The sequence below is a fragment of the Oncorhynchus mykiss genome, chromosome 1 (genome assembly GCF_057628025.1).
Source record: "Oncorhynchus mykiss isolate SJ-2025 chromosome 1, ASM5762802v1, whole genome shotgun sequence".
Taxonomy (NCBI): domain Eukaryota; kingdom Metazoa; phylum Chordata; class Actinopteri; order Salmoniformes; family Salmonidae; genus Oncorhynchus; species Oncorhynchus mykiss.
In genome coordinates this window covers 78,411,845-78,439,729 of record NC_143022.1, presented here as the reverse complement: position 1 = coordinate 78,439,729, position 27,885 = coordinate 78,411,845, and the positions used below count along the sequence as shown (strand labels likewise).

The window sequence follows — 27,885 nt, the reverse complement described above, 5'->3', positions numbered from 1 at the left end:
GGCAGTTTGTGTTTTTATTTCATGTCTATCCTGTTAAAGAAAAGCCTCTTAATTCAGATCCTTCACAAACAGATCATAAAAAAAAATACATTTAGAAAAATATACATTGATATTAGAACTGAAAACTTAAAACTCAGTGTTTATTCAAATATACATTTTGCATATTAGAATCTATTAAACGTCACAAAAGGTTTGTTTCGAGTAGGGTATTCTGAGGTGTAAAGACAACACATGTATCTGACCGACCAAATGGCCTGTTATTTCCAAACCCATTAAAAGCTTATTTACATTCAGCGATGGTGTGTGAACACCTTCGGAATTCCAAATTGACCCCTATCCCCTAGGCAATCTGAAACCCTTGGATAGGTAAGCAATATGGTGAAAACTCCACACCGCCTGTTAGAAGGGAAGGTGAAGAAATGACCATAATACTGGTACCATCTTCCTTTCATATCTACAGGAGTGCCTAGAGTATAGGGGCTAGGGTATAGGGTATAGAGGCTAAGGGCTAACTTGGAATTCAACAGGGAGTGTCCTTCCTGCAGGTATAGTTGAAGAAAAGTGTCAAGGTGATGTCTATGAGAAAAAAATACTGTTTCTCTCCTCTTCTATTTCATCCCTCTCTCCCGGTCCATCATGTCCCCCCCCCCATTCTGGTAGAGAAAAGCAGAAGTTGTAGCATATTCCTGCTGCAGTTCAGTCCAGGTGTATAGGGAGGTACTCAGGCTAAGAGGAGAGAGGGCTTTTTGGAGGTATTAAAGACTATCCCTCACTTTCCCACTCCTGAGTTAGGCTGCACGTCGCCAAGCGAAAGCCACTGCCTTTAGATTCAGAAAGACAACGAGACAGTTCAAAACAACTGTTTGTTCTGCAGGATCTCAGAGTTCAACCAAAGAAGCCATCTGCCAATTCAACATGCAACACCTTCTATTGACACTTCCACGTGCTTTGTCCTTCGTTGACATTACACACAATACAACCCCCCCCCCACTGCATTTACAAACATCCTTATAATGTTCCAAAAACCACTGTCTAAAATCGCTAGGTTCCTCTCTCTGAGGTCATTTCAACCTGCTCAATATCCACCTATCATACATAAGGCATCCTTCTCGTGGTCATGAAATTCCAAATTCTCCTGCAAACCTTCGGAAACATTCCTCAGCCTTCACAAAAGGTTATGACAATCCTTTATCCAAAGGCTTCAGGTTGCATTCAGTTCCTCTCGATCTGGTCAATGTCCAGCTCACCCCCCAGCTGGTAGATGTCCTTCTCTGTCCCATACTCACCCTTCCAGGGGGTGTGTCCCTGCCCCATTCTCTCCCCCCCTCCCCTGCATGGGGACCCGGGCCTGGAGTCCAGGCTACACGCTGAGTCACTGTCCAGCTCTTTATAAGAAGAGTCATCCTCCTCCTCGTCCACTTCCTGTTGAGTCTCAGCACATAGGTCAGACGCACAGGCGAAGTCAGATTCCGATTGGCTCAAGCTCCTGGTGGAGGGCGGGGGCATGTATGAGCGACAGCTGTCCGGACCAGAGAACCCAGGGCAGCTCAAGCTGTGGAACGTCTGGAGTTTCTGTTTGAGAGAAGAGATGCGAGGTAAAAGGGAGATATTAGGATAACTTTATAACAACACAAAAAATATTTATAGTATCGTCGTCTCACTGTTCAATCTTGATTCAGGTCACAAAACCTATGCATGTACACTTCAGAAATGTCATTAAGTCATCTGGAACACTGAGTTGTTGAGAGAAACCTGAGAGCTTGACCTTTATGGCCTGTGGGTGTGTGACTCCTGCTTCACCGGTGGAGCTGAGCTCACCCTCCCACTAGGGAGCTAGTTTTGTTAATGTTCTGGTAAGTCACTCAGTTCGAGGAAACACAGTGGAATGATGACATGGTGCAATCAGCTGCAAACCACAAAGGTATCCTCTTCCTCCCAACCCCATGGGTCTCCCTGTCCTGCTGCACTGAGGGGATGAGGAACTAAAACACACAACAGACTAAAAAAGTGACAAACTTTCCTGAAGACTTACAATGTTCTATATACGATTCCTCCAATTGTCTGGCTTGACCTAGCTTGGTAAACCTCCTGAACTGCACTGGCCAACTCATACACCCATCATCTAGTTGACCCTTATGAATAATCGTGTGTTGGACAAAGGGGGTTAGGTACGGTTATTGCTATTGCGAGAGAGAGAGTGTTTGTGTGTTCCTGGTAAATGGACGTCACAAGCCCTGAGGAGAGAAAAAAAAAATGACTCTGGAGCAGCTCTCTGTTTACTCAGGGTGTGATCTCTCCTTTCAGAGACCAGACATGTGTGTACACCAAACACACTGTGCCCAGGCAAGGTATGCAAAGCAGGCTATTTGTGTTACAACGACTTGTGTGCTCAAGAGCGAGAGACTGTGCATCTACTAATGAGCGAGAGAGAGAGAGAGTTTGACCATGTGTTATGTGAAGAGCTGTGCGTGTGGCGGTGTGCACGTGTTTGGTTGTTAACGCCTGACCTTAACCTTGATTAGCACATCCCATGTGGCCCAACACAGGGCTGACTGAGTTTCACTTCTTTGTGTGCCAACTGTCAATGCAAGATACCCCTATGTCTACACCCATATGTGAACCTGTATCATCAACATAACATCTATATTCAGAATGGTGTAGGCTACTCTAGGCATTTAAGGACGGTTCATAGGCATATTTTTCCATCTGTGTCAGTATACGTACTGAATGTGGTACTGACGCCTTATTGTGTAATGTTTGCTTCCCTAAAAAAAAAAACGTGTCCCCTCATTAAATGACTTTCCCTCCGCCTTCCAATAGAGCCAGACCACAGACATTCCAGCCGTGAAAGGGTTAAGCGTCCCTCTCTCCCAGTAGCAGATGTTGGAGGTGAATAGAGATGTGTTCCTAAAGCCCACGGTTCCTCCAATTCCTCATTCACTTCTTTTACCAAAAGTTTTTTTTACAAAATGTGCTTGTTATGAGAGAAAGAAGCAAAAAGGCATTTCAATGTTTCAATAAATATAAAGTGATACGTTCATATAACTTTAATGTTTACTATCTTTGGACGTCAGCTTTACAGTCGGTGGCTAAAACCTGAGCAGGGCTAACATTCAGACATACTCTGGTACACCTACAATATATTATAATACTGTATGTCAGGTGAACACTGGAGGCCAACGCTTCGCTCTAGTTACCTCAAAAAGAAAATACAGACAAGGAAAGGGAATGGATGTAAACACCAGTATTTAATGGCACCGTTGGGCATTTCTGTCACACACTTTTGTGTTGTTGAGGGCCTCACCCTCTTTCTTCGACCCCTGTAGTAACCCCTCCTATAGCCCACTGAGGAGAGAGAAGGGGGAGAAGTGGACGGCAGGAGGAGGGTATTCTCTGCAATATGCTTCCCATTAAATCCTCCTGGGCTACAACCAGGATTTGGGGTAAGGAGCTTTAATACTCTGAAGTTTACCCAGCTTTTTGTTCCTCTAGAGCACCTCCCTTGAGTAACCCCCATATACACACACAGTCCTGTCAGCCCCTCCAGTCCTAGAAGGCGCATAGCATTTTGTTCTAGCTGGATAGTGTAGACAGCTGCTAGTGTGGGAACACACAAACACACACACACAGGGCTAAGAGGTTAAGGAAATATCCCCCTAGATAATGGGGCTGTGAACAAACAGTCAAAACAACACCCTACTAACAAGCTGGCAAAACAGTGCTACTCATACAGCTCTTCATCAGAGCGTATTTCCTAGCTTCATTTAAAAAGCATGGTACTGGCACAACAAGTCGCCCCCAGAGAGACAGTGTGTTATGGGGTGGAGAGAGAGAGACCTCCTGGAGCAAACACACACAGGCACACAGGAGGAAAAATAACAAGAAAGGACAGGACAAGGAGGGGCACGACAAGGAGGGGAGGGACAGTACAGGAAAGGGAGAGACAGGACAGGGAGGGACAGGACAGCACAGTACAGGATAGGGAGGGACATGGCAGGGAGGGACAGGACAGCACATGGAGGGAGAGGACTGGGAGGGACAGGACAGCACACGGAGGGAGAGGACAGGGAGGGACAAGACAGGGAGGGACAGGACAGCACATGGAGGGAGAGGACTGGGAGGGACAGGACAGCACATGGAGGGAGAGGACTGGGAGGGAGGGACAGGACAACACAGTACAGGATAGGGAGGGACATGGCAGGGAGGGACAGGACAGCACACGGAGGGAGAGGACAGGGAGGGACAAGACAGGGAGGGAGAGGACTGGGAGGGAGAGGACAGCACACAGAGGAAGAGGACAGGGAGGGAGAGGACTGGGAGGGACATGGAGGGAGAGGACAGGACAGGGAGGGAGAGGACAGCACACAGAGGGAGAGGACAGGGAGGGACAGGACAGCACACAGAGGGAGAGGACAGGGAGGGACAGGAAAGGGAGGGAAGTAGAGCTTAACCCATAACTGGCAGACAGACAGACAGACTATGACTAGTTTAGCAGATCTACCTGTGTGTGCATGTGTGTATAGTTTGCTGTCACAGCAGGGCCCCACGCCACACCCCGCCACCACACCCACCTACTTAGGTGTTCCCACAACCCCGCAAGGACTTCAGCTCAGCTATGCTCGCCATGCCTATCATTCCAGAAATGGGGGGAGGAGAGAAGGGATAGAGAGCGCCCCCCTTCATTTTATGAGCCTGAACTCGGGCCAATGAGGAGATATTAATAGGCCACAAGACTCCTCTGCCAGCCATCCGCCAGCAGGGGAGATTTAGGGAGAAATAAATACCCCCCCCTCTCTCTACCCTGCAAGTTCTCTCAGACACACACAAATTCCCCATGGTGGCTGGACCTTAGCCCATTAGCACAACACGCATCCACACAATTCACACCCCATTGCATCAGTATGGCTGAGGGATATACACACACACACACACACACAACAGTACACACCTACTCATTCAAGGGTTTTTCTTTATTTTCACTATTTTCTACATCGTAGAACAATAGTGAAGACATCAAAACTATGAAATAATACATATGGAATCATGTAGTAACCAAAATAGTATTATAAAATATATTTTGATTTGTTTATTTGAGATTCTTCAAAGTAGCCACCCTTTGCCTTAATGGCAGCTTTGCACATCATTATGAAGGATTGTGTGTAGATTACTGAGGATTAAATAAATAAATAATAATAATTAGAATAAGGCTGTAACGTAACAAAATTTGAAAAATGTCAAAGGGTCTGAATAGTTTCTGAAGGCACAGTTTACAAAAAGTGGATAGCCCTTCAAATTAGTGGATTCGGCTATTTCAGCCATATCCATTGCTGAAAGGTGTATCAAAATCGAGCATACAGCCATGCAATCTCCATAGACAAACATTGGCAGTAGAATGGCCTTACTTTAGAACTCAGTGACTTATAACGTGGCACCATCACAGGATCTCACCTTTCTAACAAGTCAGTTTGTCAACTTTCTATCCTGCCAGAGCTGCCCCGGTCAACTGTAAGTGCTGTTATTGTGAAGTTTAAATGTCTAGGAGCAACAACGGCTCAGCCGCGAAGTGGTAGGCCACAAGCTCACAGAACAGGACCGCCAAGTGCTGAAGCATGTAAAAATAGTCTGTTCTTGGTTGCAACACTCACTACCGAGTTCCAAACTACCTCTGGAAGCAACATCAGCACAAAAACTGTTAGTCGGGAGCTTCATGAAATGGGTTTCCATGGCCGAGCAGCAGCACACAAGCCTAAGATCACCATGCGCAAAGACAAGCATCGGTTGGAGTGGTGTAAAGCTCGCCGCCATTGGACTCTGCAGCAGTGGAAACACATTACCTACCCCAACAGTTTGGGGAAGGCCCTTACTGTTTCAGCATGACAATACCCCCGTGAACAAAGCGAGTTACATACAGAAATGGTTTGTCGTAATAGGTGTGGAAGAACTTTACTGGCCTGCACAGAGCCCTGACCGTAACCCCATCAAACACCTTTGGGCTGAATTGGAACGCCGACTGCAAGCAAAGCCTAATCGCCCAACATCAGTGCCCAACCTCACAAATGCTCTTGTGGCTGAATGGATGTGAATCCCTGCAGCAATGTTCCAACATCTAGTGGAAAGCCTTCCCAGAAGAGTGGCTGTTACAATAGCAAAGGGGGGGACCAACTCCATATTAATGATTTTGGAATGAGATGTTCGACGAGCAGGTATCCACATACTTTTGGTCATGTAGTGTATTTGTGATTGTATACAAATGTAAGCGAAGTTTGAAATTATTATGTTTCAGTCAAATATTATATGTGCTTGGGCTTCTCAAGATCAATTTGCGGTCTATAAATGATTTTTAATTATGTTCTGGCCCCCTGACCATCCGCTCAAGAAACAAATAGGCCCACGCCTGAATCTAGTTGATGATCTCTGATCTACAACATGCGCTGGACACATAATACAAACACAGATAAAACAATGAGACAGATATTTCACTGGATGTATAAATGTGAAGCATCCGCTTGGCGTTTCCACTCACTACCAAATATGGTAGTGAGGGGAAGCCCAGTGGCCGGCAGTGGGAGAAGATGGAATTCTATGGATTTTGGACGACATTCCTGCTCATTTTCTCATCGATGAAACATTTCAATAACATATTTTAGTTTTGGTAACAGAACATATGTTACAAACAGAGTTGACTACGTTTTGTAGACTTTACTCTTTGCCAAAGTAAAAAATAAAAATGCATTGTTTAGAAGGAGTGAAAAGGCAAATTGAGTTATTGCACATGCTCACTTCACAGAGTAGGCATTCTCTAACGGAAATATGCACATGCATGCTAGAACGCGCCAATAAGATCTCGCTAGCTCGTGCTTGGCTCTGCCCACCTCCGTGCTTGTTCTGCCCACTATGACTCATTTGTTCCCATTTGAAAACGACAGGCTGTGGTCTATCTTCTTTTAGTTATAAAAAATGTTATACAAGTCATTTGATCCAAAACACAAGGGGGATGGATGTACAACATGTTCCACCTGCTGAATAACAAACATTTTATTCTCACTGTAGCCAAACACTGTAGTTCCCTTAGATGTAGTCTTGACAGAGGTCATAAGAGCGCTGGTAGGTCTACATGATGCAACAGCAACACCTTGATAATTTAACCAATCAATGTAAACCTAGTCCTGACACCTCACACCTAGTTTCTCTACACAGAGTGTGTGTGTGTGTGTGTGTTATTCACTGGGTAAGGCCCAACTCTCATACATGAAGAAGCATTCACTTTTAATGTTCACCATCATACAGTCATGACATATGCATACACACCCACAGTGACTGAAGGTGGATTTGCCCTTTTGAATCACTTTCACATGTAAAAACAGCCTCTGAGAAAATTGGGCAATCACATTCTCATGCAATTATGCTCGTTAAAGTCAATCTGAGTTGCTTCCCACACAAACCAAAAGGTCAATAAATATGAACAGAGTGACATAACAAATGAACATCTCAATTAAAAGACAATTCAATGATTCCCCCACCAATCCTACTTGGATTGGAGAGGACAGATTTCCATACAATCAAATCTATTCCATTAATTCTCTCTTAATGTCAGGCAGAACACATTTTGTAACCAGCCTAAAACTTCCGGCTCAACACTTCCTTTTTAACCAACCAACAGTTAACACTCCTCATCTGTCCTCATCCAGAGACCACTACACCTCTCTGGGTCTGTCGTACCCCTCGCCCATAAACCTGCATTACAAATGTTGTCACTAGTTACAGTATCCCAGCCACAAAGTCAAAATTGGCTATATAGTAAAAACAAATTAAAACAAAAATGTGCTTTTCGGGCCTTCATTTAAGGTTTGGCATAAGGTTAGCAGTGTGGTTAAGATTAGGTTTAAAATCAGATTTTAAGAAAAGAGATTGTGGAAATAGGCAGGGTTTAGACAAAATTATGACTTTGGGGCTGTAGTAACTAATGACGACCCAATTAATCAGTACAAAAATAACAACCATGTTCATAGTTTAATACATACAGTACAGTTATATGGAGATACAGTACATCTGCAGTGCTGTATACAGACTGTTTCTGCTTGTGTTTCAGTATAGCAGTCAAGCAGAAAACATCTGAAACCCTACCTTTTCGAATAGTACCTTAAATCCCCCCCCAAAAAGCCTTTTGTAATTTAAACACACACACACACACACACACACACTTGGCTTTTCCCTCCTTACTAGCCCTGACTTTGCTGATGGCTACTTTATCCAGGGAAAATGTACTTACTATGACAGTGATATGTGGTTGTCCCACCTAGCTATCTTAAGATGAATGCAACTGTAAATCGCTCCGGATAAGAGAGTCTGCTAAAGGGTCATACTCATTACCTTACCTAAACCTTACTATACTCACCAGGACTGAGTTTGACTGAGAGTGACTGAGTTTGGGTGTGTGCATCTGTGACAATGTGTTTGTATATCCATGTGTCAGTAGGCTTTTGTGACCTACAGTATTCTGTGTTGTGAGAGAGTAAATACCGACCGGTAAGTGGATATCTGGTTTCATGCGTGTGAGGCTTGAAACTACTGATCAAACCCGCACCACACGATCTCATCAGTCCTCCTCACACAATGCTAAAGCGCAGTCGAGCAATCCCAACCCAAAACAAAAACAAGGTTATAAAAAAAACTAGCCTCTATTCGGGTAGTCTCGATGCCAAAAGAAAAGCCTGTGAGCCATTGGAGAGGCGTACTGGGGAATTCCAGAGAGAGGAGGTAACTGGTGTGGATAATGAAAATGCTCTTGGTTTTCCTCTCTTAGCGGCTGGCATGGACATAGGAAACATGCTAGGCTCCATTACTGAACACTTGTTGATTCAACCTTGGCTATCCCCTCAGTGTGGCTAGGAACAGTTTCTTCGAGAGGGGGAAGAGAACAGGAAGGGGGGCGGGGGAGGGTTGAGGTTGGATGCTTTCTAGGACAGATTTAGAGATCTCTAGAGAGGACAGGGGACCTCTGAGCAGGGAGGGCGGAGAGGCACACAGTAATATCAGCTATCTTCATCAGTGTTTACACTGAGCTAGTCCTGGAGGAGCCTTATACGTGTTGGGTTTAAATTCCAAACTGTGCTCTCAGCCTATTCTCAAGGGAGACGCATTGGTCAGAGGGATAGGGCCAAGTGAGCCAGACAAGTCTTGGGTCATTGAAGACTGCATATAGTGCTGTCTCAACATTAATTAGCTGCGATCAACGTGCAAAATTAAACTGTATCCATCCAGTCTATATGGAGCCATCAAGTAGTAATCACAGAGCAGTTCCACAACTTCCTCTGACATTACACAAACAAGCCACCCCCAGGCCAGGCAGAATGTGATCCAGCTAAAAATGTAGGCAGGGAAGTGGACTGTGTGGGTTCAACCTTTGCATCGTGTGCTTACCCAACAGAGTCAATGAAATGATAACCGGAGCCGAGTGAGGTAGAGCATGGCAGTGTGAAGCATGACGGAACACAAGAAATGCTCCTTAGTTAATGCCACTTCCCAAAGGGGAGGCTTGAAAACACTTACCCTCTGCGCTACAAACCACTGACCCAGAAAACGTAATACAGCCCGTTTTAATCCCCCACCAGATCAGACACAGAGAAAGAAGCCTTGAACGTTCCCCATCTCTGAACAGAAGTATTCCTCTGTAGTCATTTTGTTTGGCCTGATCTAACCTTATGTACTCAGGTTATTAAAGGTATTAAAGCTGTGTAAAGACTTGGATGAAACTTGATCTATTCTTAATCGAGATGAGTAAATAAGGATAAAGCTCTGTGAAATGTCTGAGTCATTATAACATAATCAAAATCCACTAATATGTTTTGATCTACAGCTGCCTTTCTGTCATTTGGTATGGTCAGACACTCCTGACAGACCATTAGGGTGTGTGTGTCTCAGTGGCTACTAACCTGGGTCATCTTGGCCAGGTCCAGGGAGGGCCGTGGTTCCTGTGCATCCTCTGGTCTCCTGCGCTTCATGCCAATCTTTTTATCGTTCAGGACGCAGGGCTGGGACTTGCTCCGGGACAGGCCCCCAGTCCCCCCTGCCCTCTGTCCAGCACGTCTCCCCATCTCTTGGGTGAAGTCCGGGGAGCTGGCCCCCTCCCTGTGGTGCTCTGGCAGGCTGATCTGCTCATGGGACAAGGAGAGGGGCCTGAGAGAGTGGTGGTAGTGGTGGTGGGAGGGGGACGTAGGGGAGGCAGTGAACAGGGGGTGAAGGGGTAGGCGCTGGGTGAAGCAGGGCAGCTCCAGAGCCCCGTCTGTGGGGTTGTTGGAGCGTGAGGGTAGGCTGAAACTGGAGCTCCGCTGCATGGCAGGAAAATGACCCCCTGAATAACCTCCACCACCTCCTAAACCACCTCCTCCAGAGCAGCGATGCACACTCCCCCCACTGTGGCACCTCCTCTTCTCCACCGCCGTCCACACTCGCGACACCTGAGGTCTCCATGAAGACCGGCAGCCACCAAACTCTTCAGAGAAGGAGAGTGAGCGGCACTGGCGCTTGCTAGGGGGTGCCGTGGAGGCTGAAGGGGAGTTGGCGAGGGCCAGGGACTGGGTGGCTGCCAGCTTGGCATCGCCAAGGTTAAGGTCTCGAATGAGGCTGGTGATGGCGGTGGCAGGGCCAACCTCGTGGCCCCAGACCAGGCTCCTCCGCTGGCACTCCTCGGGCAGAACATCCCACAGGCTCTCCAGACTGGCGCCGGACTCGCAGGGCGTCCCTCGCTGGATGGCACAGCCTCGGCCAAGCTCCAGCCACCTGTCTGCCTCTGGAACACATGGACACACTTATAAAACATACAAACACACACACACACACATATATGAACGAACACTTATACATATAATTTAATTTGACAAAATGTAATCAAAAAGTGGACATATAAATCAGGACAGAACAGATGGAAAGTTATTGTATCAGGGGCCTAAGCTGAAATCATTACTATCATATCATGCTCCTCCTTACTGCGTGTCCCCTCTAACATAAGGCCCCTTATGCCATCTAACAGAGTTGTGAAAAATCCCACTTCATCTCCTCTAGAGGCTAGCTTCATGTGAAACAATAATGAAATGGACAGCAGGGCTGAACTTCCAGGGTGAGGTGCCGTGTGCAGCTTCTTCACGCATGCGCGTTAGGATGATCAACCGAGTAAATAACCACATGTACCCCAAAACGCGCACCTCACTTTAGAAAACAATAGACAGTAAGCAGCCTGAGGCCAGAGGGAGAATAGGCCAGCAGTAGCAGCTCTTGGTTAGAGACAATTCCTTGTGAAGCGAGTATGGTCACATCGGTAGGAGTTTTAATAGAGAGAGAGATGAAGCGCATCACTCAAGGTCTAGATGCCCGGTTAAGGTGGAGACAGGATAGTAGAAGAATGGCTAGCTACAGACAGGGGATTGGATCGACCCAGGCTGCACTGCTTGACAGAACACTACCTGCTGGAACAGAGCTGCTAGCTCCTGGGTTGGGTAGACCTTTCAGTTGCATAGTGGCAGGGTAATAGCCTGAGCTTTCTGGTAGTACAGGATTATACAAGCTACCTGGCAGTGTGTCATTAATCAAATCACATTTTGTATTATATAGCATTGCAGTTGTCACAGAACGCTTAGCTAACAAACCCTACGCCTGCTCGTGGCAAGTTAACAGTGGTGTTTGCCCAACACCCCTACCAGTCACAAAACAAACATTCAAGTCAATGCTCTACCACTTGATTGACTGTTGATGGGTTTTTCTCAGACTGAACGAAAACTTCAAAAAGGTCCTATGAATGTTGGCAGAGAGGCAGCTAGGTGTCTGGGCATTCCCTTCATTGCTTCTCAACATCTCTTTGCTAAGCACAACTTATTGCTACCTAACATTATGGTAGCAGCCATCCCAGGGGAAATGTGTCTGACAGCTGGTTTGGTTAGCAGGATAGGCTAGCTAGGCTTATTATTCTGTGAAAGTGGATGGCTTCCTACACCAATGATTGGTTTAAATTCAGATAGAATTTGACAAATGACTATGCCAACATTACTCGTCACAGGCAAAACACCTACCACACTGGTTCTAGCTAATTTTGCCACTACTGAGCTCAAAGCTAACACAGAACTCTATTGATACCCAATTGGCAGCAAGTGGCCCACCCCTGTCCAAACCCATCCCTTCAAATGCTTCTCTCCATTTTTGGTGGGCAGAAGTCTTTGTTTCAGTCCCAAAAAACAACAACATGACCTGACAAGAATGTCTAGCATACAAAATAACAACAGGAGAAAACATCGAAAAAGGTTCAACTAGCCCAGTGAAAAATGTGTTGAAAAAGGACTGAAATCCCACCTGAAGCCAATAGTATATAACACGTCTTGTGATGCCAGTTGTAACAGTAGAAACAGCAGTTGTGGGACGTGCATCCCGTTAACCACTCGCGGGTACATTGAACAGACGACATGGCGGGGTCCAATGAGACTCTGATTTACAGTGGCTTGTCTTTCAACACGGGCGGAGGGGATAAGGAGCATGACGTTCACCGAACCAAAAGGGAACCATTGACAAAGGCAAAACAACACTCCGTTACAGTTAAGTCCCATGAGTGCAGTACACAGCTCTGTGTGACGGCAGGTGCACACCAGACATGAGGGCGAGATGAGACAGGAGGAGGACAGGCAGAAACCGTTATAGGGGAGCTTGTAACGAGGCATCAAGCTGGTGAACAAGACAAAGGAAATGAACACGAGCGAATGGGAACAAATAATGAGACAGTTTTTATGAAAAGCACGGAGGACATGAAAAGCAGATTGTTCAATTCAACCAGTTTCCACAACAGCCCAGGTCAATAAAGCCTAAGAGGAGACAATAAGAAGCGTTATGGTGAGGACAGTCTGAGTGAAGGGGAGAGGGATGCACTCACCCACAGTGCCACAGGAGAAGAGGGTAGTCCCTCTGCTCATGGTGTGGCGCTCACGCTGTTGACAGACAGATGGAGGGATAGACAGGGAAAAACAGACAAAGAGGATATGGCTTAGACTAGGCTCATTTACTCAGACTCCAAACATGTCCGTACATAACTTTTCAGGCATCGAACACGAAGGAGTGCACACACACACACACAATTCAGAGAAAATAACAGGCAGGGTGGTGCAGGCTGGCTCATAGAGAAATAGGGCAAAGCAGCAGTCATTAACATTACTAGGAGTCACAGCAATACAGTGTAATGTCAGCATTCAGAACTGCGATGACCCCTTACAGTACACAGTGAGGGTTATAAAGAGGTAAAACTAAAACTAAGCCTTTTTACCCAAATTGCTTGATTTGAACACTGAGGTAGAATAATATACAATGTATTTAGAAGGACCAACGTAGAGGCCATATGAATACACCTTGGTGGCGAGCACCTTGCCAAAAACTACAATAGGCTGTATTGTAGAGAAGCCAATAGAAAGCCCAAGTCTCATGTTTCCAAGGCTGGTGGAGAGAGAGGCACCTGTAAGGAACTTGTTGCACTACTTCAGTTATAGGTCTAGCTAGCAGAGTTTTACTTACCAGCAGCAAATATTCAGTGTCCTTAGCCCTTACATGATCGCCACCTTTCTTCTTTTCCAGTGTTTTTGAGAAGATGATCACCATGGTAGGGCACAGCTCTGCTCCAGTCCGTTCCAGTGCAGGAGAAGGCCGTGGGAAGCCATCTTAGGTGAGGACGGATGGGGAGATGGTCTTTTGGGCAGTTTGGACGGGCAGACGACCACCTCTCATCCGCAGAGTGTCCTCGTTGGTAGGGGAGCGTCTCTCGCTATTCAGCCAATCCCTGTGCAACAACAGACAGAAAGAGAGAGATTTGGTGAGCACACACAAATATTACAATCCATAAAAATGTGTGCATGCCATTATGGCGCCCGGCATGCGTGGGTGCATATTTGCAAATGGGCACAAATGTGCGTGAGCACGCCATGATTGCAGTACGTGTCATAATGATCTTTACCATCACACCACCAGTGTGTCCCCAGGCGCAGGGCGAGGAGGAAAGGAGGATTGGTCCTTGTGGGTGTGTCTGTATAGCAGGCAGTAGGGCCCTTAGAGAGACGAGTCTAAACACATACAGTCAGTCCACTGGGCTGGGACACCACAAACACAGTACAGCACAGGCTCACTCTTTACTGAATCCTCCTCTTCGAATCTTTCACTCACAACACCAGGGAGCTAATCCAAAATGTGCAGTTGAATCCCCCCCCCGACAGACAGAGCTAGGTTATATCAGGAATAGCATGCAAAACAGCTGATTAGAAAGGTCCAGGCCTTATTCTCCAATCAACAGCCTACTAATGACAGCTTGCAGTTTCTACTGTGGGCCAACGGACACAGCTACCACAGTCTCCAGAGCTCCTCAACTAACCCCATGACTGTTCTGGGTTCTCCATAAGATATGGTTCAATGAAGTGGGAGCATGTAAGGGATGAGGATAGAAAAAGGATGGGTCAGTTGGAGAGGAGAGAATGTACTGGACGTTAAGGTTGCATTAATATACTATATGACAAAGAAAGGGGTACTGTGCTTGCCAACTGTGGGAAACAAAGGAGTTGAAATAATGAGGGCATCAGCCCCTGCGGGCTGTCCTCCACCCAATCCTCCACCCACAAGGGAAAAAGAGACTAGGAACATTTCCCATCCTCATGTCCTCTGCTCTCCTCTCCGGTCTCATGACAGCATGGAGCCAGCCAAACCCTCCAACGCTGGGCCAATTGTGAACCGCCCTATGGGACTCCCGGTTGGTTGTGACACAGCCTGGGATTGAACCCAGGTTTGTAGTGACGCCTCAAGCACTGCGATGAAGTGCCTTTGACCGCTGCACCACTCGGGAGGCCAATGTCTAAAGTTGAGGGAGTGTGCAATTGGCATGTTGACTGCAGGAATGTCCACCAGAGCTATTGCCAGATAATTGAATGTTCATTTTCTAACATAAGCCGCCTCCAACACATTTTCGAGAATTTGGCAGTATGTTCAACGAGCCTCACAACAGCAGGCCATGTGTAACCAAGCCAGCCCAGGACCTCCACATCCGGATTCTTCACCTGCGGGATCATCTGAGACCAGCCACCTGGACAGCTGATGAAACAAACTGTGGGTTTGTACAACTGAAGAATTTCTGCACAAACTGTGCTCGTCATCCTCACCAGGGTCTTGACCTGACTGCAGTTCGGCGTCGTAACTGACTTCAGTGGGCAAATGCTCACCTTCGATGACCACTGGCACGCTGGAGAAGTGTGCTCTTCCCGTTTTTTTTTTTTGTATGGCGTTGGGGGCGAGCGGTTTGCTGATGGCAGTGGGGTTATGGTACGGGCAGGCATAAACTACAGACAACAAACACAATTGCATTTAATGCACAGAGATACCGTGACGAGATCCTGAGGCCCATTGTCGTGCCATTCATCTGCCACCATTACTTCATATTTCAGCATGATAATGCTGCGCCCAAGGATTTGTACACAATTCCTGAAAGCTGAAAATGTCCTAGTTCTTCCATGGCCTTCATACTCACCAGACATCCAGCCACAATCAACAGCCTGATCAACTCTATACAAAGGAGATGTGTCGCACTGCATGAGGCAAATGGTGATCACACCAGATACTGACTGGTTTTCTGATCCACGCCCCTACCTTTTTTTAAAAGATATCTGTCACTACCAGATGCATATCTGTATTCCCAGTCAGGTGAAATCCATAGAAATGGGCATAATGAATTTCCTTATATGAATTGTAACTCCGTAAAATCTGTGAAATTATTGCGTTTATATTATTGTTCAGTGTATTTTAAAAAGATGAGATGTTGAGGATTATTATAAATACAACTATGATGTCATACAGATAAGCCAAACACCTGTGAGTCCCAATGTGCACTGAACATTTCCAAATCATAGATTGTCACCGTTTATGATCACTATATTTGGTGTACAGTTACAAGAAAACATGACGTTATACCCTGGGTCATTCTCAAGTTTCTCAAGAATGAGCCTGTTTGTTTATTGTGAGGAAAAGTCATTGTGGCACACACACCTGACTCCTTTCTATATACAACCTGTTTCTCTGAATTGCCTTGCTCAAGTCGAACACTAGTATTTTTAGAACTTAGTTAGGCCTCTTGGCATAGGAATAGGAACCCAGATTGAGATTTATATTGGACAATTTTTGGATTGCTTAAACAACTGTAATGGTGGTATGGCGGGGAAGCAAGGTTGTGTTCCGAACTAAACAACTACAAGTGTGCTTGCCCTGGTTCCTCAACGGTACAGTACCTTAAAGTTGAAGTCTCTTCTTTGAGTCATAAAAGTGCATTGAAATTGCTTAGGAACTGTGGCCACATGGAGATACCAGTTAGTCCTTTCATTCCAGGAATAGTCTTATTATGTTATCCAGAGTATTTTCAGATTTTGTTATCAAAAAAATGTGGCGAAAAGTACAGTAGATGTTTGGATTTAGTGTTGTGTCAGGTGACCTGTAGTGGACTCACCTTTGGTTTAACAATGTTCCCATGATCTCCAAACTGTTCCCTTTCAATTGCTACCATATAAACTATCCATATATGCCAATTCCCACAAGTGTAAAGGGTTAAATAATGTTTCATACCTGGGTAAATTCTACTGCACTTGGCTCCAATTCAGGTTAAGGTCCAAAAAGGATCATACTAAATGGCAATAGCAATTGCATTTATAAATCCCTAAAAGGAAAAAAGTTAATTATGATCCAATTCCATAGGGGAAGTACTGTACCTAACAGTAATTCTAAACAGATTTTTCTTCATTATAGAAGTTGGGTCTGCGCACAGGCCTCTTGGCTCTCAAGGGTTAATTACTGAGGAGAGGCAGAAAGGACTGTACTCGTAACATCACCATGCCAAGGGACTAGGGTTCCCGGTTTCTACTGCTCCTACTGTTTTGCTTCGGTACTGCAGTTTAACAGACCCCCGTCCCAGAAATACAATTTCAATAGACGGCCACAGAGAAGTCAGATTAGAAAATTCCTAATAAAACACTTTAGTCATCACCTTTGTGCAAAAAACATCCATTGAATTATACAAATTATTGTCGCTGAGGCCTATTATTGTTCCATCACTTTTTCCAAGATATTAAAATATTAGCAACCAGAAAATGCTCCTCCATTTCCTGGTTGCTAAACTTCTAATAATTTGCCTAATTTAATTGTGTAGAGAATCATTGTACCATCTAAACCACTGTGAAATCTCTTTTACATAAACGAAAATATTGTATTTTCAGCCGTTTGAAGCTTTTGTACAAAACCGAAAGTACAAGACACAAAAACAAAACGTAAGAACTGGAAGCATAGAAATAGTGCACATAAAAGAGATCTACCATTTCTTAGACTTGCTTTCAATGAAAATGACAGATCTATAACTTACATTTCTATGTGAATTTGGTCAGGTCACCCAAAAAAGTTACATATTGCAGCTTTAACCTTTTATATTCATCAAATGTCTGCCATGTTTTTGGATGATGTGATGACGTTATCGATACTCTCCCTGCTTCCTGTGCACATGTGAATTGTGAATGGGCGCCTGGGGGGGACAATATGGGTCCCTGTAAGGTTTTGTGGCACAGTGTTTGGTGTCCATCACTGATTGGATGTAGTTACTGCAGAGGAGAGCTATCACTCTCTAGTTAATGCTGGGTCAGCCCTTTCTCATGTTGAGGTCGTAAAGCAAGGCTGGAGAGGTCACAGCATACCAAGCCGCCCTCCGGCCATCCCCCCAGCACCCGTTGGCTGGACACTTTGTCCAAAAACGCCACCCCATCATGCAACAGGAGCTTGGTGAGAACACAAACAAAGCAGCTCTCATTCATTAAAGGTTTTACTTGACATCGTCTGACTTGATGTGCGGTAAAACGGCGGTTGATTTTGGCCTTCAAGTTGATTCTACACAAATAAAGGCTTTATCTCTATGAGGACTTTGAAAGGCCATTCACTTCTTTATCTCTGAAAGAAGAGCAGTGACCATGACAACCCAGTCCTGTAACAAAGGGGAAAAACAACAGAGAGAAGAAACACCTTTCTTGAGAAAGAGTTTCCAGAGAAACACACCTTTCTTGAGCGAGGTTTCCACGGCACTGACATGTAACCCCCCCCCCCACGCCACACCGGAGTGCAAAATGTGTTGCCATTTTAAATTACCGACACATACACAAATAACACTTCCCCTGTGCTCACAAGTCAGCACTCTATTTCAGGGTGTTGGTGAGCAGCAGCAACCACCTCATTAGCTAACATTTGATAAGAAAAACCGCCAAAGGAAATCCACAAAGCCTTGTCAAAGCTATAATCAGTCTCTCACACACAAATACTGTAGCTGGTGCTACACACACACACACACACACACACACACACACACACTGACCCTCAATCAGAAAAGGAGGAACACAGTCAACTTGTGCAATATCCCATCTTGCTTTCACATCCACTTTTATTGTCCACATAGTAAACATCAAGATGTCGTCAACACATCCATCCAGATGTGCCAATGTTTTTTTTCAAACTACTGCAACATCTCTCTGCGTTTCCTCACTACAGGACATTGCTGCTGATTGATCTGTACAATTCCTAGTCTACAAGGGCAAGCATGCTACAGTATGGATGTGTAACATATGCTGCATTACACGGACATGTCCTCATGTGGAAAAAGGCCAACCTCTGACCTGGATGTTAGAAACTAGGACAGTCATATCTAGACAGTACATCACTTCCTTATCAGTGGAGTACATTAGTTCAAGCTTGAGAGATGGACTTCAGACACCGCAATCCCTGTTCCTGTCCAGTGATGCTATGCTTGTCAAAGCTGATTTAGCATCACTTCTTCTTCTTCTTAAATGATCCCTAATCTATAGAACAAGACTGAACCGGGTGGGTCTAAGTGTGAGGTAATAAAGGAGGTACAGACCCCCTTCTGGAAAAGCCTTTGCATTCCAGGGCTCTTCACACATCAGGTACCCTACTAATTACCTCCGCTCTCATCCCCTCTCCCCTCTCTCCCTCAGCATGTGGTTTCTCCCATTACCCCTGACAGGCTGCTCTATGCACATTAACCAGGCCCTAATCCACCAGGGATATGTTACATGAGAGCCTCCAGACCAGACCATGATGGTTAATCCCACGCTCAGGGCTCCATCACAGCTAAGGAGGCCACTCCTACGGTGTTTAAATAGGTGACGTTATAAAGAAAGTCACTTCCAACCCCATAATCACACGTCCCGGGTACCACTCCTCTCCAAGAAAGTTACATAACACTGAAGGTCTCATTTTGTGGGAGCTAGGGGATGAATGGTGTGGGTGTGTTTGGTGTGGAGGGTGATGTTATGACCAAAATATCATATTATTTTGACGGTATGGCGATATTTTATGTTTCTGAATAATAATAGTTCTAAATATGTTTTATGAGTAGTGCATTACTCTATACTGGCAACAATTCATTCTAAAGGGATAGTTTTATACTCAACCAAATTAGGGCAAAACTGACAGTGAAGTAGTCCAATTTCATACCGGTATACTGCTTATTCACAATATATTTCCCAGCCCTAGGATGATGGGAAATTATGGGAATTCCATTGAGTCATGACATGCTCACCTTTCTCATGAATGAGTGTATGACTTATTCAACCAAACATCCATCTGCTACTTGCTTGGTAACGGTCTCAATGACTTTGTGGGTGTTCGTGTGCATACTTGGAACGAGGGTAAGTGGGTTACGGGCCTTGCACAGACAGACTTTTCACTTAGTCGGCTCAGGGATTCAAATCAGCAACCTCTCAGTTACTGGCTCAACGCTCTTAACCGCTAGGCTACCTGCTGAGCATTATCACAGCAAAATCTCTGTGGAACATAATAGATGGATTAGGCTACGTGTTATTCTTTCCATACAATACTTTCATACTAATATAATGGCAGATGATCACCTTCAGCTCTTTTATCATCTTAATGTAAATGTGTGAGAATTGGATTTTCAGCAGCTGAGAATGCGTTGATCTTTCTGTACTCTGTCTTACCTCCGCCAGGCTGGCTGTCATGCGTGCGTGTGTGTTACCTACGACCCGTAGGTGTCTACTACACAAATCTACAGGTGTGTCTTCTCATGACGCAGGGTCATCACAGTCACGTATTGATCCTGCAAAATGATATATTAGAGATGATTGCTAATTATTTCACAGTAGAGTGTAAACACTGTCATAATAAAAGTTCTACGTTCACATAGTGTAAAAGATGAAGGTGTAGGGTAAAGGGATTGCCAAAACACACCAACACTAATTTCGCTACCATTATGACCAGATGAAAGAAACATGATTTCGCTCAGCTCATTAAACCTCAATTGTGAGAGGCGAATCATCTTGGCAGAGAAACTGTGGCAAATACTGTGAAGTGCAGGCCACTGCTTCAGAACTAGCATGGAAAACAGGATCTGCTTGCTAATGCTTTTATTTAGACTGTCTACGCCATAAAACAATGGAAACATACGATTGCTTTTTTTAGGGGTGTATAATTGACAGATTACACTCTAGACAGCATCAACAGAAAGTCTATCCAAACCTTGAGTGATTCAGACAGGAAATATGCAGTGTCGTTCAGAAAAGCAGGGAGAAAGGAGAAGGATAAACAGAAGAATGACTCCTTTGTCATTCATAACAGACGTCTTATGATAGTGAATGACAAAAAAAAAAAAAAACATGAGGTCACTTCAGTTGTCAGAAGGGAATTCAGGGTGAATGTCCATTAGTGGTGGTTGTCCATCTCATCATAAGGCTTCTTATCAGGCCTCTCACCAATCAGTGGTAATGAAGAAAATGAAAGGAAGCCATTTCAGACTAGTGGTGGGACACACGGATGTGGTGGTGGGACACACTGATGGTGCAATGTGTCACAGGGCTTTAAAAATGTCTTCCCTTCCCAGAATGCTTTTAATCTGAAACCAGATCTAGTCATTTGCAGGGGGTTGGGGAAGGTTGCTCTGGTGTATGCCAGAATGCCTCCTTTCTTCTCAGCAGTCCATCTTAGACTCTGTGGGCGTTCGAGACGTAACATTTACAAAACGCATCATGTAAATGAGATGTACACACAGAGACGTGGGGGAGACCGTGGAACATAACTTTTTGTTTTGAACTCGGCTCACAGCATTTGACGCTGTGGGCGAAGCAGAGCAGTTATGACTGAAGGTCACACAGAAAGAGAGAAAGGGCTGTCGTTAAAATCAAATGTGTGCAACAGAGGCACAGACTGGCATGGCTAACAATCCTTCTTTCTGGAGGCTTTGCATAACGCCTCGGGCCAGGAAACCACAGAAAGAGGGGAGAGAGCAAAGGAGAGAGATAAAGTGAGAGGGCGACAGAGAGAGAGGGAGAGTATGGTCCAGTGCCTCGCAGACAGGCACGCAGCTGCCCACTCAGAGAATGAAGCCTTAATAGGGACTCGCGCACACAAAAGCCTTGCAAATGTGTGCGTCTTAAGCACACACAGGAGCACAGAGTGATCCCCTTTAAAAACCAACTCTGCTTAATTACCTCCATAAATTACTGCAGCTATCCCATGTCCAAAACAAGTCCCTCTTGTCTGCCTACCGCCTGCCTAGCTATCTGAGACAACCCTGTTCGACTTGACTGTCTTTCACATGTAGATTCCAGCATTTACGATTTGACTGTGCTAAAAATAAGAAATTGAAGCAAGTAAAGCCATTTTTTAACAAGGCATTGGATAGTTTGGGAGATCGTGATTGTCATGCAAATCTACTTTGGCAGAAACATAGGCAGCGATTCCTTGAATGAGGCCTATACTCTGGAAGACTGTAAACAAAGTTGTACTATACCATGCAAGTGCATACAAATTAAGACATAGCACAGTCGTTTGATATCAACAGATTGTCTGGAAAGGTTTGAGGAAGATATGATCTTCAATCTTTGTGACACTAAACAATGCTGCGTATAAAAAGCAAGACGAAGCTTAGGCCATGTCTAGACTTGACAGTTCATGCAGCTTTTGCATCCTGATACCCGAGTTCCGATCATGGAATTCCGAACACGTCGTGCATCTACATTTACAGTTGAAGTCGGAAGTTTACATACACTTAGGTTGGTGTCATTAAAACTCGTTTTTCAATCACTCCATAAATTGTGTTAACAAACGATAGTTTTGGCAAGTCAGTTAGGGCATCTACTTTGTGCATGACACAAGTCATTTTTCCAACAATTGTTTACAGACAGATGATTTCACTGTATCGCAATTCCAATGGTTCAGAGGTTTACATACACTAAGTTGAGTGGGCCGTTAAACGGCTTGGAAAATTCCAGAAAATGATGTATTGGCTTTAGAAGCTTCTGATAGGCTAATTGACATCCTTTGAGTCAATTGGAGGTGTACCTGTGGATGTATTTCAAGGCCTACCTTAAACGCAGTGCCTCTTTGCTTGACATCATGGGAAAATCAAAAGAAATCAGCCAAGATCTCAGAAAAAAATGTGTAGACCTCCACAAGTCTGGTTCATCCTTGGGAGATATTTCTAAACGCCTGAAGGTACCACGTTCATCTGTACAAACAATAGTACACAAGTATAAACACCATGGGACCACGCAGCCATCATACCACTCAGGAAGGAGACGTGTTCTGTCTCCTAGAAATGAATGTACTTTGGTGTGAAAAGTACAAATCAATCCCAGAACAACAGCAAAGGACCTTGTGAAAATGCTGAAGGAAACAGGTACAGAAGTATCTATATCCACAGTAAAACGAGTCCAATACCGACATAACATGGAAGGCAGCTCAACCAGGAAGAAGACACTGCTCCAAAACCGCCATAAAAAAGCCAGACTGCGGTTTGCAACTGCACATGGAGACAAAGATCATACTTTTTGGAAAAATGTCCTCTGGTCTGATGAAACAAAAATAGAACTGTTTGGCCATAATGACCTTCGTTATGTTTGGAGGAAAAAGGGGGAGGCTTGCAAGCCGAAGAACACCATCCCAAAAGTGAAGCACAGGGGTGGCAGCATCATGTTGTGGGGGTGCTTTGCTGCAGGAAGGACTGGTGCACTTCACAAAATAGATGGCATCATGAGGGGGAAAAAAATTATGTGGATATATTGAAGCAACCTCTCAATACATCAGTCAGGAAGTTAAAGCTTGGTCACAAATGGGTTTTCCAGATAGACAATAACCCCAAGCATACTTCCAAAGTTGTGGCAAAATGGCATTAGGACAACAATGTCAAGGTATTGGAGTGGCCATCACAAAGCCCGGACATCAATCCTATAGACAATTTGTGGGCAGAACTGAAAAAGCATGTGCGAGCATGGAGGCCTACAAACCTGTCTCAGTCACACCAGCTCTGTCAGGAGGAATGGGCCAAAATTTACCCAACTTATTGTGGGAAGCTTGTGGAAGGCTACCCGAAACATTTGACCCAAGTTCAACAATTTAAAGGCAATGCTACCAAATACTAATTGAGTATGTAAACTTCGGACACACTGGGAATGTGATGAAAGAAATTAAAGCTGAAATAAATAATTCCCTCTACTATTATTCTGACATATCACATTCTTAAAATAAAGTGGTGATCCTAACTGACCTAAAACAGGAACTTTTTACCAGGATTAAATGTCAGGAATTGTGGAAAACTGAGTTTAAATGTATTTGGCTAAGGTGTATGTAAACTTCCGACTTCAACTGTACATGTGTCCACCCTACCCACACTCTCTGTTCTCGTGCTATATTCAAATACCAGTACGCATTCTACAAGTGGAGGAATAGTCTAAATATGATAACACAACAGACGCTGATGAAAATAGCTAACTACTGTAGTAAAGTAGCCAGCTAACCTCTGTAGCTAGCCAGCAAACTAGCAAGCAATGCTAAAGGGATTGCAAACTAGTTAGCATAACTCTAGACTAACAAAAAAAGCTTTTCTAAATATTAGCTAGCTGGCTAGCATTTGAGGCCAGCAAACATGTTCTCCACATACTAGGAATGCGTTTCCTCCAACGTTATAATGAAAAGATGCCTGTCTGTCCCAAAACACAAATATTCTGGAGATATGTGAGAGGAGTGCTGAGTGCTTTCGGTAGCCTGATTGTGTCCAGACTGTGGAGAAATCGGCACACAATGCCTCCCTGACCATATCCTGAAGTGATTAGCCGGATCTGAACACAATCAAACCACAAAGCGACTTTTGTGTGTCTAGACCGTCTTTTCAATGCAAGATTCGTATTCCGATAGCATATGTCACATGTAAGTGTCAAGTGTAGACACAGGCTTAGTCATCATAACTGTATGTCCCACCATAGCTGAGAAGTATGAACCAACACACAAACAAAACTGTTCTTTCCTCAACAAACAGCCCTTAGACTGTCTCAGACACACACAGGCCTGGTGGTCTACCCCTATCAACATCCCTTTTGCAATTAGATACTAGAGCTGATCCAATCTCAGCCTGACTGTCCACCTAGTTTGCCAGTGGAACTGAGATTCGTTTTCAAGTGAATGAGTGAATTCACATGCAAGCAAGAAACGAAAGGTCAACTACTGTATGTACATTCACTAAAACTACACTTTAGTTAATTTGCCAATAACCACCTCCGTAAAGAGAGAACAGAGGTGTATAAACCCACATAGGCATACCTCCTTTCAGGCTGTCCCAGTACGGTGAGAACAGACACAGACAAGTACACTGTAGGCATTCCTGGTACAAAACCAGTCCTGTCTGATATTTAGTTCATGAAGTAAAGATCAACCATCTCTCCCACAACACAAACAAGAGGGCAAAAAACACATACTGTAACAATAACTTCCCTAGTCCCAAATGAAACGACCCTGGCAAACCCATAGTCAAAGTGTTCCATCGTCAGTGGTACTTTAATCAGTGTAGGCCTACCCAAACATTCTGTAGTCACACAATTACATTACACACTCCAACGATGGTCCAAAACACGACTCCAAAAACAATGCAATCTTACAGTACAGCATTTCCCTGCCAGCTCCTGAATCTCAACACATTGTTTCGTTAAGAGAGCGTAGGGGCGGTTTGGTTGTCTGAGCTCCTTCAAACTGAATTATACCATTCAGAACACCTTCAAAGTTGCATCTAAAGTATTTTTTCACAAGTCTACGTGTTTCATTCCACTCAGCAACACAAACAAAGAACAAAGTGACTCATATCAAGACATCCCCAGCTGCGAACCCTCCTCTGCAAAACCACAAACGAGAAGGATGATGTTAATTACAGAACTCAATTACAATAAAAGGCTGAAATATGTTGATGAGTGTGAAAAGCATGAGCTGGCGCACATTCAAAAAAGTTAGTAGAGGTGCTGACTAACGGCGAGTAAACTGTAGGCTATAAAAAAATAAAGAGAATCGGACACTCTATACAAGCTCCCAGTAATTTATTAGGTAAACCATGAACATTTCGGCATCACAGTGCCTTCTCATGTGCCATCACACGAGGGGCTCCCGAGTAATGCAGCAGTCTAAGGCAGCGCTTGAGGCATCACTACAGACACCCGGGTTCAAATCCAGGCTGTATTCTAACCAGCTGTGATTGGCAGTCCCATAGGCTGGCGCACAATTTGGCCAGTGTAGGCTGTCATTGTAAATAAGAATTTGTTCTTAACTGACTTGTTTAAAAATCACAGTGATGCTGAAACATTGGTTTACCCAATAAATTACAGACAGCTTATATATAGTGTGCAACTCTATTATTAATTTTTAGAGCCTAGAGTCTGAAGTCTTGCCCAGTGTGTTTGTGTGTGTGTGTGTGGCCTTACGGAAAACCCACATGAATTTCACGTGAAAAGTGTTCCAAAAACATTGAAATGAAATGGAAACAACATTGATTCAACCAGTGTGTTTCCAGTGGCATGTGATCTTATGTGAAGTTAATGTGATCATGTTTTTACATGTAGTTCCATGTTAAGTGTTCCCAAAACACTTGTTTACATGTGCAATTTCACTTGAAATCATGTGGTTTTTCTGTAAGGTTGTGTGTGTGTGACTCATGAAACACCTCAAATGACTATCAATCTTTTCACAGGTTGCGGTGCTGAGGAGGGTGTCAATAAAATGAGATAAGAAAGCCACACTTCCCTCCAACTGGCAGTTCTTGAAACAGACCAGTGTTACAGGCACACAACATGACTTAAAAGTGGGACAACTTACAAACCCCAAAGTGCCTACAACAATAATAATACCAACACATGATCTCTACAATTCCCAATCTGGATATTTGAGGGTATGCAGGTGTAAAGGATGGGCTACTGCACACTGCTTGCTAAGAGAGTACCTCCTGATTCGGGTCACACCAGGCTTGAACCCAGGCCTTGCCACCCTCGTAAAGCGTCTTACCAGTCAGCACCACACCAAAAGCTAGCAATTCAGCAGCGCAGGTAGAAGTCACACTCAAGGCTGAGAAGTATGTTTCACACATCCCCATTGACTACATTCACCCCTCAAATGTACTCAAAAGCTGCCCCAGCATTGAGCTGAGCACAACTGTATATCTGGGTCAAGGCACCATTGTAAAGATCATCATGGCTTGATTAGCAAGCATCACTTGCTCCTGATTTGGCTCACACCAAGGCTCAAACCCAGGACTGCTGCCTTGCGAGCACATGTGACTACCCTCCTGAAACTGTCTTAACAGTTAGCACCACACGAAAAGGTAGCAGTCAGCTGCAAGTGGCAACACTTAAGGCTGAGAAGTAAGTTTCACACATCCCCATGTGCTACACAGGCATGGTAGCTGCGGAGAAAAAAAGTATTACTACACAAGGGTGGAGGGGGGTTCAGTTGAACCGGGTTACAGAGCTGGAGCATTGAATACAGGAAGGCTTTGTCCCAGTTGCCCAAGCACTGCGCACAACGCAAATGATCTCTCAATCAACTCCTTTCTATTCTCTTATTTGACTATGCGCTATTCTACTACAGTGGAAACATGCGCAACCGGCAGCTATAAAGCTAGCAAGTTTACGCAGCATCGCAACACGGTATTTAACTTGTTCCTCAATTACATTGTGCAGTAGCCTATTTTAAGATACATAAAACACGATAATCATTTGTGTTGGGGTTACAGCCTTTCAATATCGTCCCTGAAAACACCATTTCCCAAGCACTTTGTTTCCTGCTATTATGATAGCACGGATCACAAGCAAGCATCACTTCCCAGTTTATATTGTTGACAATATTTAACTTTCTCTAGACATAAGAAACAAGCTTATATGCTTATTTCAACTTCTTGCAATGGAAAAAAGCTCAAGCAAACTTCAGCAATCAACAAACTACTTTGGGCAACAAAGACACCCCAAAAAATGATTAGCATTCATTCTCAAGAGTGGCCTACCAATTCAAATAAATTATGATGTCGGGATGGATGGCTTACTACCTGGCCAGCTGAGTGTCTGTCGAAGTTAAGTCATCTTCGATTTCCGCAACAAAGGACCAGAAAAGTGTGTGGATCTTCATGCGCACTACTGCCTCCACAGCGGCGATGGCAGTGTGGGACTGAGAAACTGCATGAAACCCCGTGCTCGCTGGAACGTTGAAACAAAATCCGCGTTCAGCGAAACCATTTCTCACGCAGAGGGAGGAAGCAACTATTGATTCCACAGTGGTGTAGCCAATTTGAACAATTAAGCTTAACCGTTACTTATACAGATACTATTTATATATTCAGCATGTTTCTTGCCATTCATTACACATGTATTTTATTTCTAGTTCAATAGAAACTACATAATTTACCCCCCCCCCCCATATTGGTATCGTCTACCTGTGTGTTCCTTTTCTTTTCCCACAAGCTATTCTGAATGTACAACTCTGTAGTAACATTGTTACAGTTACTAGTTCACTTGTAAATGT

At 44.5% G+C, this 27,885-nt stretch overlaps 1 protein-coding gene across 8 annotated transcripts; it reads right to left on the bottom strand.

Moving 5' to 3' along the window:
• Positions 1-27,885, bottom strand: LOC110529425 (protein FAM53B). Of its 8 annotated transcripts, none has more exons than XM_090240878.1 (6): positions 27,413-27,553; positions 13,543-13,804; positions 12,911-12,965; positions 12,340-12,705; positions 9,933-10,789; positions 1-1,572 (listed from the first exon to the last, which is right to left on the bottom strand). In XM_090240878.1, exons 4-6 carry the CDS (start codon positions 12,449-12,451, stop codon positions 1,213-1,215), a joined length of 1,329 nt encoding a protein of 442 aa, XP_090097004.1. In that variant the 5' UTR covers positions 12,452-12,705; positions 12,911-12,965; positions 13,543-13,804; positions 27,413-27,553; the 3' UTR covers positions 1-1,212. The 8 variants fall into 8 exon arrangements, with proteins under 8 accessions (XP_090097004.1, XP_090097008.1, XP_036841275.2 ...); XM_090240882.1 differs by lacking the exon at positions 27,413-27,553 and adding an exon at positions 13,979-14,089; XM_036985380.2 differs by lacking the exon at positions 12,340-12,705 and having other exon boundaries at positions 27,413-27,885.

Excerpts from the sequence above, each read along its gene's own strand:
- LOC110529425 (XM_090240869.1), bottom strand. The coding sequence starts at position 13,626 with ATGGTGATCATCTTCTCAAAAACACTGGAAAAGAAGAAAGGTGGCGAT. Across the intron at positions 12,966-13,542 it reads ACACTGAATATTTGCTGCTG|CGTGAGCGCCACACCATGAG; the intron begins GTAAGTAAAACT and ends GTCTGTCAACAG. Across the intron at positions 10,808-12,910 it reads CTTCTCCTGTGGCACTGTGG|TGTGTCCATGTGTTCCAGAG; the intron begins GTGAGTGCATCC and ends ATGTTTTATAAG.